The sequence below is a fragment of the Neltuma alba genome, unplaced genomic scaffold, assembly GCF_004799145.2.
Source record: "Neltuma alba isolate B1F8T4 unplaced genomic scaffold, ASM479914v2 tig00011311_pilon, whole genome shotgun sequence".
Classification (NCBI taxonomy): domain Eukaryota; kingdom Viridiplantae; phylum Streptophyta; class Magnoliopsida; order Fabales; family Fabaceae; genus Neltuma; species Neltuma alba.
This window is the reverse complement of record NW_021636020.1, coordinates 1-18,001: the sequence shown is the minus strand read 5'-3', so window position 1 is coordinate 18,001 and position 18,001 is coordinate 1. Positions and strand designations below refer to the sequence as shown.

At 32.1% G+C, this 18,001-nt stretch overlaps 1 protein-coding gene across 1 annotated transcript; it reads left to right on the top strand.

Annotated features, from left to right (window-relative positions):
• Window positions 1–13,949: 13,949 nt before the first annotated feature.
• On the top strand, window positions 13,950–17,998 carry LOC114711749 (uncharacterized AAA domain-containing protein C16E9.10c-like; the record flags this gene model as incomplete). Its single annotated transcript, XM_028896178.1, has 10 exons — window positions 13,950–14,152; window positions 14,421–14,542; window positions 15,185–15,273; window positions 15,358–15,393; window positions 15,516–15,597; window positions 16,105–16,169; window positions 16,290–16,882; window positions 16,947–17,067; window positions 17,221–17,789; window positions 17,896–17,998. Coding segments are annotated over exons 1-10 (1,983 nt in total), but the record flags the coding sequence as incomplete, so codon positions are not given.
• Window positions 17,999–18,001: the final 3 nt, after the last annotated feature.

Here is an 18,001-nt window from a genome sequence, read left to right as displayed (position 1 = left end):
TTGAATAGCTTCTTGATCTGGTTGGGATTCAGAGTGGTGGAAGGCATGGCCCTAAACGAAAGTTTGCAATATGAGACTGGGTCCGTCATAATAATTTGGCTTATTCAGGTTACCTCCTTATAATTTTGATAATTCAGGGGTATGTATTTGTTAGTTTTTCATGAACTTATAAACAGGCGTGTCCGAATAGAGTATTATTATTTCTGATCCTTAATATAAAATCTAGTTGAGTAATTTGAGCAAATTAAAAAAATTAGTTAAATTAGTTATTTGTAATAAATAGGTATTGTTTTTCTTAAAATATTATTGTTAATTATGTTTATTAGTTAGTACCACCATTTAATTAAATATTTAACACGTGCAACTATTATGAGGACTAGGATGGGAAAAACTGAATAGATATAAGAGACAGTAAATTGTGATGTTATATTTAGAATCATATTAAATGTTAAATTAACTCTTATATTAAGGTAGTATAATATAAGTGCACAGCAACTACCGAGGTTAAGATATAAACAATTGGTTTGATCAAAAAGGAAAAAAAGATATAAACATTTGGTTATGTTTTGGTTTGTGTGAAAGAATGCGAGTTCGCTAACATTTGTCTAGTTAACATACTTCAACAACTAAAAACAAACACAGCCGAAATGGAAGGATACACTATTTTTCTTAATTACCTAACACATTCAGAAATTAAGCTGAAACTTTTCACTTGAAACTCTAAAAATAATAGTACTCTCAACTATTGTTAATGTAAGAACTCCTTCAGATCAATTAAGAAAGTCAAATAAATTAATTAATTATAACAAAAGCAACATTATTTCTTTTTTTTGTTGGCCAAAATGACATAATCTCTTTAAAATATTTCCATATAATATTATATTATATATCAATTTATAAATAATTAAGTAAACTAGTTCATTAAAAAATGATAAATGTAACAAATAAAGTGAGGTTCAACTTTTTGACTATGTCTTATATTAAAAAACGAAAAATAATAACAAAAGTTTGTTTCATCTTAATTTATAGTAGTTTTCATTTTCTTTTAAAGTTGTTTGGCTTGTAATATCAAATTGTAAGTGACCTTGTCAATTAAAAAATTAAATAATTAATTAAATGTACAAAATGGCGACTCTGCCATTGGTCTCTGTGCCGACATGGCGCTAGTGACTTTTCCCTGGCCTATCTTTGGACAACTCATTGTGCGTGAATTATATACATTTGTGATAATTATTAAAAAAAAAAAAGGTGGCTAGTCTCAATCAAATAGAATGCTGTATGATGACTTAGAATTTCTTTAAAATTAAATTCACTTTCATAAGCTTTTTCCCTTTTTTGGCTCTTGGGTTTTCAAATGGTTTCTTTGCGCATGGGGCTTTATCATGGAAGAATTACATGAAGATCCTAAAAACAATAATTATTAAAAAAATTTTAATGACAAGTAAGTAATTGAAGTTAATTGTTTGAAACCTATCATTTTAAACTATTCATTTATTATGAAATCTTTTCTTTAATATGTTTCTTTCATGGGATTTTAATTGCAATTCTCCCCTTTATCATTTATGTTTTTCTAAGTGAATATCGTACAATTTTTTCCTCCAAGGAATTGAGTTTATACCATAACCTAATAGTACTTTGTGGTACTTCTCATAGTTTATTTTATAAGGAAATTTGGAACAATTTTCATAGTTTTATTTAGGGCAAAGTTGCGTCTAATACTTTGGTTTTTATTTTTTTTTAGACGTATTTAACACATTAATTTTATTTATGATGTACTACCTCCGGTCCTAATTATAAGACCCAGTTGATTTATTTGAGGAGATTAAGGAAGTAAGTTAAGTTAGTTATTTGTAATAAATAAGTGTTGTCATTCCTAAAATATCTTTGCTAATTAAGTATATTGGCTAGAACTATCATTATTAGAAGGATTATCTTGGAAAAAAAATACATAAATATGATAGACAAAATGGATTGGGGTCTTATAATTAGGATCAAACAAAAAGTCAAATGTGGTCTTATAATAAAGACCGGAGGTAGTATCATCTAGCACATTGATCTTATTTTGATTAATTTTATTTATGATGCATCATCCAGCACATTGATCTTATTTTAATGGTGCATGCAACATCCTGATATTATTTGTTAACTATGTCCAGTGTCATAATTTTTAGGGTGTTGACTCTAAATAAAATCAGGATGCTAAATACACCAATAAATAAAATTAGGGCTTAGGATTTCCTGATCACATTTTTAAATTTAAATGGTTAAGGTGTAAATCTACTTATGAAATATTATGTCAGAAGCACCAAACACTATTAACATTTCTTGAATGTAAAAGTACACAATTAACATTAAGTCAATTAACATTGACCGTTTAACTAACATGTCAATGACTGCAGCATTTTTGCACTATTTTAAAAAAATTTAAGTGCATTTTTATACCATTTTTTGACTTATATATTTTTTTTGGGTGAAATTTTGACCTATATGCTTACTAAACAATTAATGTTAGTTGACTTAATGACTATGATTTTTTGTACAATTTTAAAAACTTCATGTTGTTTTTGTGAAGAAAAATTTATGGTATTTGGTACCCTTAACAAAATATTTTAGGAAATAAATTGGCACCTTAATCTTTTTAAATAAAACACATATTATCGTATACAATTTGTATAAATTTCAAGAGAAAATTATATAGCACATGGATGATACCAAAAAAGGTCAAAACTTATGGGCCAAAATCCCCAGCCCGTGTTTCTTTTGTTTTTGCGGATTTTCATTTATTATTATTATTTTAAATTCTAAATATAAGAATTAGTTGAAAATTTTGTTTTGATTTTAAATATAAAATCTTAATTCAATTTATTCTCCAAATCCATAATTTTTTGTCAAAATATTTTCATTGATTACAAAAGAGAGTTTGATTAAGAAAAATAATTTATACATTTATTACCCATAGCTAATTAAACAATCTTTTTTGTTATTTATAAATTAATTATTTAAATTTTATATTAAAAATAGGGATAATGACAAAAAAAAAGTTAGAATTTTGTAAATGTCAAATAAGAAATATTAATAAAAATTTATTGTCATTTGCAAATTCAAACTTGTTAATACCAAATAAAATTTTGTTACCAAACCTAATTTGAGATTTGCAATTTTCAATGCTTTTTTCTGTCTTTTTTCCTTGAAAATAACTTACTAGCTTAGTGTTTACTCTAACGTTTGCGGGGGAAAAATGGCAGAATCCCTGTGTGGTTGTTCATCATTTACTATATTCTTACCTTTCCTTTTGACGGTCAGAGGAACTCAGGAATATCCTAAATGTTGTGGCCAATCGGTCAAAAAAAAAAAAAATACAAAATCGAGAGCTCGTTGAATATTTTAAAAAGAAAAATTAAGAACAGGAAAAAAAAAATCGTACTTACGAGTAACCACATGGAATTATAAACAAAATCCCTAATTTCCCATTCGCTCAAGGAGTAAGTTTGTCTGAAAAATTTAAAATTGTAATAATATTATTCCTTATCATTAAAAACTTAATATTGATAATTAAAATAGTGATAATGATTATAAACATTTCTATGTTGAGCAATAATATTGTCATGATTTTAAATTTTCAGGATAAATATGCATACACAAAAAAATTCTGAATGTTCATTGTTCCTAAATAGAAATTTTTGGAATAAATTTGCACATTAACCCTTTCTCATTTACAAAAGAATTTTCCGCGTTAAACTACATCGTATGTTATCAATACATCATATATACTTTAACCATTAACCAATAAATAGATTTCTTAGCAAATACTCCTCCGATTTATTTATAGGACAGATAGAGAAATTTTTTTTATTCTATTTATAAGTCACTTCATTAAATTTTTATCATGAATGTATTATATTGTCTTTTATTTATTATAATATAGATAGTTTTTTTTTTTAAGGATTATATATTAAATAGGGATAAAGTTGAAAAATTATTATATTTTAATGAAGAGTTAATGCAATTTAAGGTTTTTCTTAATCTATGTGAAACATATTAGAAGTGCTTTATAAATAGGATTAAGTACAAAATTATTAGGGTATTACTTTCTCTCTTATCCCCTTATTATAAAATCTAATTTTTTGAATATTTTATCTCTTTTTATAAAATTCTTTTTGAATTTGTTTGAATATTTAATACATTATTAGCTATTTTACCCCTAGGTTAATACATTTAATACATTCTTTTTCTTTATTTATCTCATTATTACTCCCTCACACATCTACCCATTTATATATAGGGTTATATTTGGAAAAAATTATATTTGCTATATATTAATTGTTTTTAACTAATTTTATTTTTTTAAAATCCCTTAATTTAGTTAAAAAAATTTATCATAAGGGACGGAATTCTATATTACTACGTATTTTAAATTTCAGACATTCTCTCTTATAATAATTAACCGCCTCATCAATGGCCTTGAAAATATTCATTTACTTTTTCGATATTGGTTTTAAATTTGTGATATTATAAGTGTATTACAAGATTACAAAATTGATAATTGATTGATTGTCTTTGCCTAATGTCTTGGGCATTTACTAAATTTTCTTTATCTTCATTAAAATTAACATCATTATATACATAACCACTATCTCAAATAATCAATATGGGTACTTAAGAAAATTAAATATCGTACATATTTGTTAATCTTAATCACAATTTTTAATGCGTGTGATTTGATTATTTATTTTTTACGAAAAACTTGGAGAAAGTACAGTATAATTATATTGAAAAAGAAAAATAATTGAGCCTGTACAATAGGTAGCAGTCAATTGGACTTTAGTCCTTTCGCTCTTGCTTTCCGACCAGAGTCCGTTCGTTGCTCTTTCAAAACCTCCATCTAAATTTTAATAGGAAAGAAATCCCTAAATTTTGTTGTATTTTCAACCAAGTCCCTGTACTTTCAAAATTTATACACCATTCCCTATAAGACTATGATTCATCTACGGTGAATTTAATCCCCGAGTTCAGTAGGCACAAATGGCATTAAAAATAAAACCTAAGGATGAAGATAAAATATACTAACTCTAATACTATCTCTGGTTCTTAATATAAGACCTTCTTTTATTTTAATTCTAAATATAAGACCCCAATCTACATTGTCTCTTATATTTATGTATTTTTTCTCAAGGTAGTCTTTCTAGCAATAGTAATTCTAACCGATACAATTGATTAGCAAGGATATTTTAGGAAAGACAACACTTATTTATTACAAAAAACTAACTTAACTTCTTTTCTTAATTTCTTTAAATTAGTTAACTGACTCTTATAATTAGGATCGAAGGTAGTATTTAATATAACATTTAGTTGACCAATTTTAGTATACTAAGAAAATTAGTTAAGTTGGTTATTTGTGAAAAAAAGTTGTGTTGATTTTTCTAAAATACCCTTGTTAATAATGTGTACTAGTTAGAACAGTTATATGATAAAATATTTAATATGTGCAACTATTATAAGAACTAACTTAAAAAATTGCATAAATATAAAAGATAAAGTGGATGGAAATTTTTTATTTAGGATCTTAAATGTTAAAATAGCTTTTATATTAAAAACTGGAGGTGATATATTGAATTGTACTTCCCACATACATCAATCAATATTCAAGTTCTAGTGTCTTGTTCTCTGGATAGGATGAATCATAAGGACGAACTTTTAAACAGCAGCTAACAGCAGGCACTAATTTTAAAAGAATAAATGTGTTCTTGGAAAATGAACATAAAATGCAGGGAGTATGGGGTTAATTTCTCATCTTTTTCCCCACGGCTCTCACGTTCTAGACAACTTGGGAGCCAAGTTTTCACCCTTTGGGAATGCACAGTTCACACATCCAAGTCAAAGCATGCTTTTATGTGGGGACAGAGGTGAAAAGGGTCACACACGCATGCATTAATGTGTGTACTTGAACGGTAAAAAAACCTCTTTGGCATATTTTCAGAGCTAAAAAGATTAAAGTAGTGGGGTTTTGCGTGCTCCAGAGGGGTTGGTTATGATCAAATTGTTTCATCAAAGCGATGGAGCACAAGCCCATGTTGCTGACAGCATTCGGTGTTGGGGTTGGTCTCGGAGCAAGCCTTGGGTTGAGCTCAGGGCTTGTTGGAGGAGGGAATGGCGAGGCGGGTGATGAGCTTTATGGTGAACAGATTGAGCAGGAGCTTTTGAGACAGGTGATCGATGGAAAGGAATGCAAAGAAACTTTTCAAGAGTTTCCGTATTACTTAAGGTGATCTAGAGTTTTGAACATTTCTTGCAATCTGGAGCATTTACTTTTTCCGAATATATATGGTTTTCCTCATCCAGGAACATTCTGCTCAGCTGCACTCTTAATTTTTTTATTTTACTTTTACGGTTCGGAGTGATTCCTTATGTAATAATATACTGGTGAACATAGTGTTATGTTCTACTTTGGAGGAATTTGATGTGCTTGACTTGAGACATTTATTCTTAATTAAAGTCGCCTTAAATCATATATAAGTCTGAGTTATTATTACCATTGTATATAACACAAGTCTTATTCCGCCGCGTTGACAGTGAAAGAACTCGAGAGTTATTGAAAAGTGCTGCATCTGTTCATTTAAGGCAACTTTTCTTTTCCAAACACACTCGGAAGCTTTCACCAGCAAGCAGGGCAATTCTGCTTTCTGGATCCGCGGGTATGTCATGAAGATGTCTCATGCCATGTCGGTTTGACTCTCATACTTGCTTCATTTTCATTTTTCAAATTTTTTGGGCAGAATTTTACATACAAACACTTGCCAAGGCTTTAGCACATCATTTTGACTCAAAGTTGCTGCTGCTAGATGTAGCTGACTTCTCTTCCAAGGTGACTACTTTCATTTTGCAATTTCTTTTGTTTGTTGAGTAAGCTAATATTCATATCTGACCTATTTCGCTTTTGCAGATACAGAGCAAATATGGATGTGCAAGTAAAGAATCAGTAAGTCTTCCTGCTCTGCATTTGCTTGTTTTTTTTCTTGTCATGATGTGCATTAAAGACTGAAGATACTTCCCTTTTCACATACAAATATGCTTTTTCTCCATTTTCTCTTTGTGGTCATATTTTAACAATGAATCACAAAGTCAGAAACATTTGAGTTGGTTTGTCCGATGATTTACCTAACTCATATGCTTTGTTTGTAGTCTTCTAAAATTTCGTTATCTGAGGTGGCTTCCCAGGGAGTGTCGGATTTGATTCGTTCTGTCCTCTCGTCAAACGGCAAAACTAAAGGTAGGGAGGGAAGAAACAGGCCTTTGCCCTATATTTCTTAGCCTTAAATTACATTTCATAGGGAGCTTAAGACTGATTTAACCATGCTTGATTCAGCAATTAGTGGTGTTGTATTCTTCTTCAATGTTAAATATCTCTTACCGTAATCATAGTCATGAACTCATGATCCTGGAAAAGATTATGGTAATATTCACAGTTCTTGGCCTCTTTCTATAAATTGTATGATACCACATTAGTGTATATTGATTGACTACTTTTATGCAGGCACTTTTCAGAAACACAGTAATACTACTGGAAGTCCCAATATTACTTCAAATCTTCGTGGGGCTACTGCTTGCCAATCTGCTCCAGCAGATTCTGGTTATATTTGAACACATTTTCATTTCTCTCTGTTCTACTGTTTTAGTTCATAGGCATGCTATTTATATTCTTGATAGATTTCTCTCCATGGTAAGATAACCATATTAAAATTAGACTAATATGCAGAACTATAGATTGCTATGGTCTGCAAGTTCTGGGCTTACTCATCCTTCTCCAGTTTAATTTCAATAACCCTGCATTTTAATTCAGATGCACATACTGGCACTACTTACCTCTTTCCTGCTAATTGCTTTAATTAGCAAATCCATCTATTGTTTAAATTATCACATTCTTGCCATTCTTAACCCACCAAAAATAGTTAATGCCCTATTTTATGATTGATTGTACATAAAATAAATGTTCTCTTGCTTATTGCTTTGAATCTTCATCCACAGCTAAGCAGAAAAGTAGCTTGTGTATCAATGACAAACTCTTTATGCAGTTGCTTTATAAGGTACCGTCATCATCATGGCTTCAAGAAGAAAAGAGAATTTCTCAATAATTAGTTCTAGCTAACTAGTAGGATGAATATGATTCTTCCAGGTATTGGTTTCTGTGTCAGAAAAGAGTTCCATCATCTTGTACATCAGGGATGCTGACAAGATTTTCCTCCAATCAGAGCAACTGTATAATTTGTTTAACAATATGCTGGGGGAACTTCGAGGGCCAGTGCTGATACTTGGTTCCAAGATCGCAGTCCAAACCGAAAAACTTGGTGAGGCTGGGAAAATTTGTATCCGTATATTATTTCAAGACCAGATACATAAGGAAAATGGAACTATTAAAAAAAATTATTTGCTGAAAAAGTGATGTGTGTGTGTGTGTTTTCTAGTTCATCATAAAGCTTCATTTTGTAATGAATTGAGAGTATGAGTAAAGAACTAAAAAACCAAAGTTAGTTGGTGAAAGAGTATACAGTTGTTCGGAAAAGTAGAAAAATAAAGGCCAATTTTTTTTTTTTGAGAACCCTAAACATATGTTTATCATCTTTTTATTCATTAAATGATCAATGTAGGAGTCTAATGCATTTGTTTTAAAATTGTGTTCTGAAATTTAAAAAGAATTATGGCCAAGTGGGACATAATATATGTTAGTCTGTGTTCTCTAAAGTGATAATATTATTTGTTAATGCAAAGGTTGTGTTGCTTGTGATTATAGGAAATCTCCCACCATGGGTAGTGCTGTCTCGCAAAGAGAATAAATGTTCAAAAGTTGATGAAAGGCTCGCAGCATTGTTCCCTTACATCATTAAGATCAAGCCACCAGAAGATGAAAATGATCTTGAGGAATGGAAAGCCCAGCTGGAAGAGAACAAGAAAACAATTAAGTCTCAAGATAACAGAAACCACATTGCTGCTGTACTGGCAGAAAATGATGTTGAATGTAGAGACTTGAATTCAATCAGCCATGAGGACACAAAGATACTAAGTAAACATGTTGAAGAAATTGTGTTATCTGCAATATCTTACTACTTGATGAATACCAAGGATCCAGAATATCGGAATCAAAAGCTTGTAATATCATCTGAGAGGTAAGAATTTGGACCAGTTGTTTATTTGTTTAAGGAAAACATGTTCTCGGGACTAATCTTGGGAATTCACAGCTTGTGCCATGGTTTGGATCTATTTCGCAAAAAGGAAAGCAGTGACAAGGGAAAGAAGCAAGGGACTAGTGTAAAGAAGCAAGAAACTAGAGGAAAAAAGGTATGTTTACATTCAAACGCATGAGTAAGAGCGAAATGGATCAGGACAAGACATTCCAGAGAATAAAAAGAAAAAAAGAGATTACATGGATGGTGAAAGACTAATATAGAGATTTATGCAATAGGACTTAGCTGGTTGAGAGTGCAATTATGCACAAAAGGAGCGTTTAACCAATGTTGTGCATGGTTACTTCATTCTGGTATTTCAGTTTTGGTTTAATTTTGTGCTGGCAGGAAGTTCGTCCAGACAATCAGCATGAGGGGCACATAAGAGAAGAACTTATCCCTGCGAATGAGGTAGGAGTTACATTCTCAGATATTGGTGCTTTAGAGGAAATTAAGGAATCACTACAAGAGCTAGTCATGCTTCCACTTCGAAGACCAGAGCTCTTCAAAGGTGGGCTTCTTAAGCCTTGTCGAGGCATATTGCTCTTTGGACCTCCGGGTACTGGAAAAACAATGCTTGCAAAGGCAATTGCAAATGAAGCAGGAGCTAGTTTCATTAATGTCTCCATGTCTACCATCACATCAAAGTGCTTTGGAGAATCTGAGAAGCATGTCCGTGCTCTGTTCTCTCTAGCTGCAAAGGTTTCTCCGACTATCATTTTCATTGATGAGGTTGATAGCTTGCTCGGGAGTCGAGCAAGATGTGGAGAGCATGAGGTTACGAGGAGGATTAAGAATGAATTCATGACCCATTGGGATGGTCTATTGACAAAACAAGATGAGAGAATTCTGGTTCTTGCAGCAACCAATAGGCCATTCGACCTTGATGATGCAATCATAAGGCGATTTGAGCGAAGGTATATGTGTCTTCATGGTAGTTTTCTTTATTCACTTCTGATTCTTTTGTTACTTTTGTCTGAAGAACAAATGCATACATGACCTTTATTAGTAGTTACAAACTCATAAGGAAACAGAAAGATTAGTTTTCAATAAGTTAATTTTTAGCCTTCAAATGATCAAGACGTTACACATAACATACCAGTGACACCTTTCAAGGACAAACACTTTTGTTACTTTCTATATTTTCCCAACTCTTCAGGTAAAACTTCTAATCTCTAACCATTCTTATTTTTATGAGTCCTTGCTTTGTGCTTGTCCAAATTGTTTCTTGCATGGATAACTAAGTCTCAGTCTCAATTTTGCATGAGTATGCTATAACCATTCAGAAACTCTATAAAGAATCTCTTGGAAAATTTATCCTGGCTTGATCTCTTGTAGCATTATTGAATAATTCAATTTTTAAATCCACATTGTTATGATTTTAGGATTGATATCTTCATAAGTTTCAATGTTGAGCAGAATCATGGTTGGTCTTCCATCAGTTGAGAGTAGGGAGATTATCTTGAAAACTCTGCTAAGTAAGGAAGATACTGAAAATTTAGACTTGAAGGAGATTGCAGTCATGACAGAGGGATATACTGGAAGCGACCTCAAGGTTTCTTAGTTTTGTCTTTCCTTTTCATATTGTGATTCTACTTTACTACTTATAACATTTGGCCACCATCTCGTGACACTTAATTTCTTTTGAATAGAATTTATGCACTGCTGCTGCTTATCGACCTGTTAGGGAGCTAATAAAACAGGGGAAGTTGGAGGCTTTGGTAATGTTACTAACCAAACTTGACAATGTTGGCTTGTTACATCATGTCAATGTGCCCTCTCATTCTAATTATCATCTTTTAGCTGACTAGCATAAAATTTCTCTTATTTAAGGAGAAGAATAAAGAAGAGGCCGAGGGCCAAAACTCAAAAGCTGCTTCAAGTGCCAAAGAGGATACAAAAGAGAAAGTGATTTCCTTGACTTAAAACATCATCTCACCACGCCTTCTCAACTTAATCATTATCTCTTAGCTGACTAAGCCAACATAAAATTTTTTCTTAATTTAGGACAAGGGTAAGAAAGATGCTGAAGGTCAAAGCTCAGAAGCTGCTTCAAGTGCTAAGGAGGACAAAGAAGAGCCCGTGATTATCTTGAGGCCTATAAATATGGAAGACATGATTCAGGCTAAGAATCAGGTAAGGTTAACCTAAAAAACCCCCGCAATTTATATGGATGACTATGATCTTTGCTTGATTTAGGCCTATACTTTTTCTTCTCTTTCTCTTCAACCATTATGGGAAAATACTTGCTATAAATGGATGTTTGTGTAAATAATATGGGGCTGGTTATGCTTTTAGTGTTCATTGATAATACCATTTGATCTCGATTGAATATTCAACTAACAAATGTCCTTAGTCCATTGATTTTGGAAACTCTTTAGTTTTCTTTCTCTTGCACCGTTGTGAGAAAATACTTACAACAGGTTAAGATTTCAGCCCATAGCCTAACCTACCTAAATTATTTGGTAAATCTGAGATTGCTACAAGAGATCATATATTTGTTGAATGTCCTTTCTTCATTGCCCTAGAAAAAGCTTACTCATTTATCAATGACACATGTAGAAGAATCTAAATCTTAAATTTTCCCACAGGTTCCTGCAAGTTTTGATGCTCACGGATTAATTAGGCATGAGTTGAAGCAGTGAAATGAGCTGTATGGAGAACGAGGTTCGCGGTAGGTATATCACTTAAATGAATTCCGGTTGGAGCAACTTTTAGTAGGAGAATGGTTTATCGTAGAAATAAGACCTAGTTAAATGTATTTCAGTTAATATCCTTCTCTGATATCATCGGATTAACTTCTATTAAAGCAAGACATTGTCATTTTGACGCCTATGCTTGGAGGACAGTTCCAAGACACTATCACTGCTCAAGACTTATAATGAGAAATGAGAAGTAAGCTTGAGATATATGTTTTGGTTGTTTGTGCATGTGAGCGTTTAAACGCATTTAATAGTTTGATCCTGTTGGGCTTCGAGATATATCTTATTCTTTTAAAAAATAATTAAGGGCAATAAGCCTATGCACATAATTATTCTCCACTCAATGCCATCCCACTGAGTCAAATTTCAAGTGATAAAAAGTAGGAACTTTTTTCCCCCCCCCCCCCCCCCAAATTAGAGTGGAATAAGAAAAGGAGCTATAAGTATTTGACACGTAATCACCTCATCTTTCACTTGTTGCTTTAATATAGTGCACCTAAGCATTTATTTTGGTTCCTTAGGTCATATTCTTTCTCTATGTTTGAAAAATTAAAAAAAAAAATTCATATTCTTCTTGTTCTAGCTGTGCTTTTGTGTGCTTATTGACAATCACAAATGGTTTTGTCCTGATATCCTTCTGTATTGTTTTATCAAAAAGATGCTTCTATTTCACAAAAAAAAAGAAGAAGATATCCTTCTATGTTGTAAATTGTAAGTGATGCCTGCTTCCAACTTAAGGCTTGGTACTATTTTTTAAAAAAATTATCTTTATAATATTAACAATCAAGTTAAATTTTTATAATTATAAGAAATTAATGATTTTAATATATAATACAAACAAAACAATTATAAGGGATATCATAATTTCAGTATAAATATGGGAAGTTAAATAATTAAATGAACATTATTAACAAAAGTAATAATATAATGTATTTTGAAGCTATATTAGGATTAAATATTTAATTTTCTAAAAAAATTAAAAGAGTGAGGTCTGGTTGCCGACGTTGGTATAGAGTCAATGATGGTTCTCCCCTGAATAAAAACAGTACGTGTTTTCTTTGCATGTTATATAAAATTGTGGAAACGGGATGGATTCCTTTTTTTTTTTTTCCCCTCACTTGATCAAAATTTTAATAATCCAAATTTAATATTTTATAGGCTATTATTATAATTTTAGACAAATAATATGTAAATGAACGTGACCAATTTACTATTATTAAAATCTTCTATAAGGTATTTTTTTATTTTACTATTATTAAAAAAGACCCAGACTTCAAAAAATTATGGTTCAAATAATTATAAAAAAATCATGCCTATTTATAAATACTAAGGTATTACTGAATTTTAAAGGATTTCTTGTCCAATGTAAAAAAGATTATCGCCTAGCACTAGAAACTCTAGCTTTATTAATTTCATTGTAGCCGGACAAGAACTTTTTTTCCCCCTTTCTTTTTAAGGCCACGTTCAGTTAAACACCAAATAAATCAACGGTCATATTTGAGTATCACATGGTCAAGACGGAATAATTCTCCATTTTCTCCTACGCTTTAAGCAATTGGCGTGAAACTTGGACACCAAGAAAACAAAAGAAAGAAAGCTTCTTTGTCTTCTTGGAATTCATTTCACACCGCTAACTCAAAGGCACGTGTATGTCTATGTTTGTGTGTGTGCGTCTCACTCTCTATATATATACATATATGGAGGCGAGAGGTGAAAAGGGTCACATATAGGCCATAGCAGCAACCACCAATTCTTTACTTCTCTAATCCCCATCTCCAAATAATAGACATCTACCTTAGTAGTCACCTGAGCTTATTCTACCAAATTGGTCTCCAGTTCGAGTCTGCATGAACATAAAAGACACCTTTAGAAGAGCTGCCTTGTGTATCCCAAACAGTACTTAAATCTGATCCAACAGTACTAGATATCAGACGCTGTATCGAAAGTTGAAGCCGTGATCAGCCTTTAGACCACGTATGCATCTTCTTCTATCACAATTTCAGAAAAAAGTATGAAAAGAAGCAGGAAAGATATGGAGCAGAAGAATGTTTTGCTGTCAGCATTAGGTATTGGGTTTTGGTTTTGGAGCAGGGCTTGGATTCAGTTCAGGCTTGGAGGGAATTCTGATGAAGAAGAAGATCTCTGGAATGAGCACGTTAAGCAAGAACTTATGAGGCAGGTTATTGATGGGAAGGAATGCAAAGAAACTTTCCAAGACTTTCCTTATTACTTAAGGTGATAATATTAACTTAGTCACTTTCTTCATAAGATTAGTCTTGTGAAAAAGGCACAATGAAGAAATAATTGGTATTTACTTTAAGGTTTTCGTCATATTTAGAATTATCATGTTCAGTTACAGATTTTACACATATTGTAGCTGTTAATTCTATTTGTGCTAATAAAAATATATGATGCTGTTTTTTTTAACCCTTTAAAATCATAACATGAGCTGAAACAGGGCAACCTCATAATATAATTCTTATTTATTCCATTGCATTAACAGTGAAAGTAGTCGGCAGTTATTGATGAGTGCTGCATTTGTTCATCTAAAACAACTTATCTTCTCTAGACACATCCGGAACCTTCCACAAACAAGCAGGGCAATCTTACTTTCTGGTCCAACAGGTATGTTATGCATATTTGTCCCTGGTCCTTATCATAAGGCACCTTTTAGAAAGAACACAATCCTTATTACTACTTCTAATCCTTAAGATAAGAACTAGTTTGACATTCAGTTTGATCCTAAATATAAAACCCCAATTCATTTTGTCTCTCGTATTTATTTATTTATTTATTCCTAATATAGTCTTTGTAGTAGGTGCACATATTAAATGTTTCACCAAATGGTAGTTCTAGCAAATATATATGATTAAGGAGGATATTTTAGAAAAGACAATACGTATTTATATTGAGAACTGGAGGCATAAGTTATTAAGTAGGTTTTGATTTGACTTTTCTTCATTGGCTTCTTGAATGAAGTGTTTTTCTATTGCTTTTCCTTAATACTCAATTTCCCATGCAATTATTCCTCCATCTCAATGATTTGTGATAACAATACATAGTTTTAAATATGAGCATGGTGCAAAATATTTTTGTCATTAAACCAAGTTAATGATTCAACTAGCCTTTCTTGATTCCAGTGAGGTGATTATAGCATAAGTGCTTTATAATAAGGGCAGGAGGAAAAAATAACTCATGAGTTTGGCACATAATTGTTTGGGTTTTCATGCATGTTTGACTCATTAGCTTTCTTTACAAATTTTGAAGAACTTTACCTGCAAACAATTGCCAAGGCTTTAGCACATCATTTTGAATCAAAGTTGCTGCTACTAGATATTGCTGACTTCTCTTTCAAGGTGATTTGCTTTCACATTTTCATATAATTTCTTTAAGTTGAATTAGCAAATATATTTGTAACTGACCTATTTCATTATTTATAGGTGAGGAGAAAATATGGATGTGCAAGAAAAGAATCAGTAAGTTTTTCTGCTCTGCATTTACTGTGTTAGTTTGTTTCTTTTAAATATGGATTGACAAAATAACAAGCATTTATGTTGGTTTGTCATGTCATTTTCCTTAACCCATTTTATTTGTTTAGTCTTCTAAAAGGTCCTTATCTGAGGTGGCTTCCAAGAGATTGGCCAGTCTGTTTCGTTCCTCTTCGACTAGTGAAGCTGAAGGTAAGAAAGGAAGAAACAGCACTCTGCTTCAAAAATTCTGATATTTCTTAAGTTGTATTTTTATAGGGAGTTTAATTGCATGTAAAATCAACATAATTAATACTCCATTTAGTTCTAAACATAAGAAATAGATAATTATCTTACAAGGATTGAAAAAATCAGGTAAGCTAATTATTTATAATAAATATTTGTTGGTTTCACTAAAACACCCTATATATTCATTTACATTAGAAATTATCCTTATTAATAAAAACTCCCTTTCACACGTGCAATCATAGGATTGGTTGGAAAAAGAATCATAAATTTGTGAAACAAATTAGATTAAGATTTGGATGTAAAACTAAAATAGATTCTACAACTAGCTCTTATATTTATAACAAGAGAGAATAGGACTTATTTAACTATGTATGACAGGTAGAACATTTAGTAGTGATGCAGTATTTTAATATGAATATACACAAAATTCAAATGTTTGATTTACTAATTGCTTTGAATCTCCATTCTCAGATCCCCCCAAGAACAAAAGTGACATGTGCATGGATGAAGAATTCTTCATGCAGTTGCTTTATAAGGTGATGTCATCATGATTTCTTTCACCAACTCTAATTTGTTCTTTAGTTGAAAACTACCATAATTGCAAGGCTTTCCATGAAAACGTATATGACAAGAAAGATAAATAATAATTCTCGCAGGTTTTGGTTTCTGTCTCAGAAAAAAGTTCCATCATATTATACATCAGGGATGTTGAGAGGATTTTCCTAGAATCAGAACATTTGTATAAGTTGTTTCAAGAAATTCAGAAACTTTCAGGGCCAATTTTGATACTTGGTTCCCAAATAACTGATGTTGAAGAATGGTCGACAGATGAATTGCTGGGAAATGGGTGCTTACCAGATGAATTGCTGGGAAATGAGTGGTTACCATGTTTTGTTCCACCACCAGAAGTTGGTGCAGAAGTTGATGAAAGGCTCGCTGCATTCGCTGCATTATTCCCTTACAATATTCAGATCAAACCTCCTAAAGATGAGCATAATCTTCAAAACTGGAAAACCCAACTAGAGGGTGACAAGAAAACAATTCAGTCTCAAGATAACCAAAACCACATTGCTAAAGTACTAGCAGAAATGGATGTTGAATGTAAAGACTTGAATTCAATCACCCACGAGGATACAGAAGTCCTAAGCAAACATATTGAAGACATTGTGGTATCTGCAGTATCTTACTACTTGATGAATACCAAGGACCCAGAATATCATAATGGAAAGCTTGTAATATCATCTGAAAGGTACGAATTTGATTCAATCATTTTTAAGTATTTGTTTTACAGAAAAATAGTTTTAGTTACTGAGATCTTGGGAATTTACAGTTTGTGCCACAGTTTGGGTCTATTCGCAAAGCAATATTGTCAATGATACTCAGAAGACAGAGACTGTCAATCATACTCAGAAGACAGAGACTGATGGAAAGAAAGTATGTTTACATTCACTCTATTTAGATAGATCAAAATAGATCAGCACAAATGCTTCCATAGAGTGGTTATCAACACAATGGGAATTAGCTTGTGGAGAGTTCAACAAAATGAAAAAAGTGTTTAACTAATACTATTTTTTTTTTTGTTGGCAGGAAGTTCCTCCGGACAATAATTATGAAGCGAACATGAGATCAGAGCTTATCCCTGCAAATCAGATAGGAGTTACATTCGCAGATATTGGTGCATTAGAGGAAGTTAAGGAATCACTCCAAGAGCTAATCATGCTTCCACTTCGAAGACCAGAGCTCTTCAAAGGTGGACTTCTTAAGCCTTGTCGAGGTATTCTACTTTTCGGACCTCCAGGAACCGGCAAAACAATGCTTGCAAAGGCAATTGCACATGAGGCAGGAGCAAGTTTCATCAATGTCCCAATGTCTGCCATCACATCAATGTGGTATGGAGAAGCTGAGAAGAATGTCCGAGCTATCTTCACACTGGCTGCAAAGGTTTCTCCAACTATTATTTTTATTGATGAGGTTGATAGCTTGCTTGGGCAAAGAGCAAGATGCGGAGAGCATGAGGCAACGAGGAGGATTAAGAATGAATTCATGACCCATTGGGATGGCCTGTTGACAAAACAAGATGAGAGAATTCTAGTTCTTGCCGCAACCAACAGGCCATTTGACCTTGATGATGCAATCATAAGACGGTTTCAGCGAAGGTAATATGTCTATATCATTGTTTCTGGTTCATTTTATCATTTTTATTTTAAAAACAATGCAAAGAATTTTCAGTTTGAAATTTTTATAACTTTCATTTTTGAGCAGATTCATGGTTGGTCTTCCATCTGTTGAGACTAGGGAGATTATCTTGAAAACCATGCTAGCCAAGGAAAATACTGAAAAGTTAGACTTCAAAGAGCTTGCAATCATG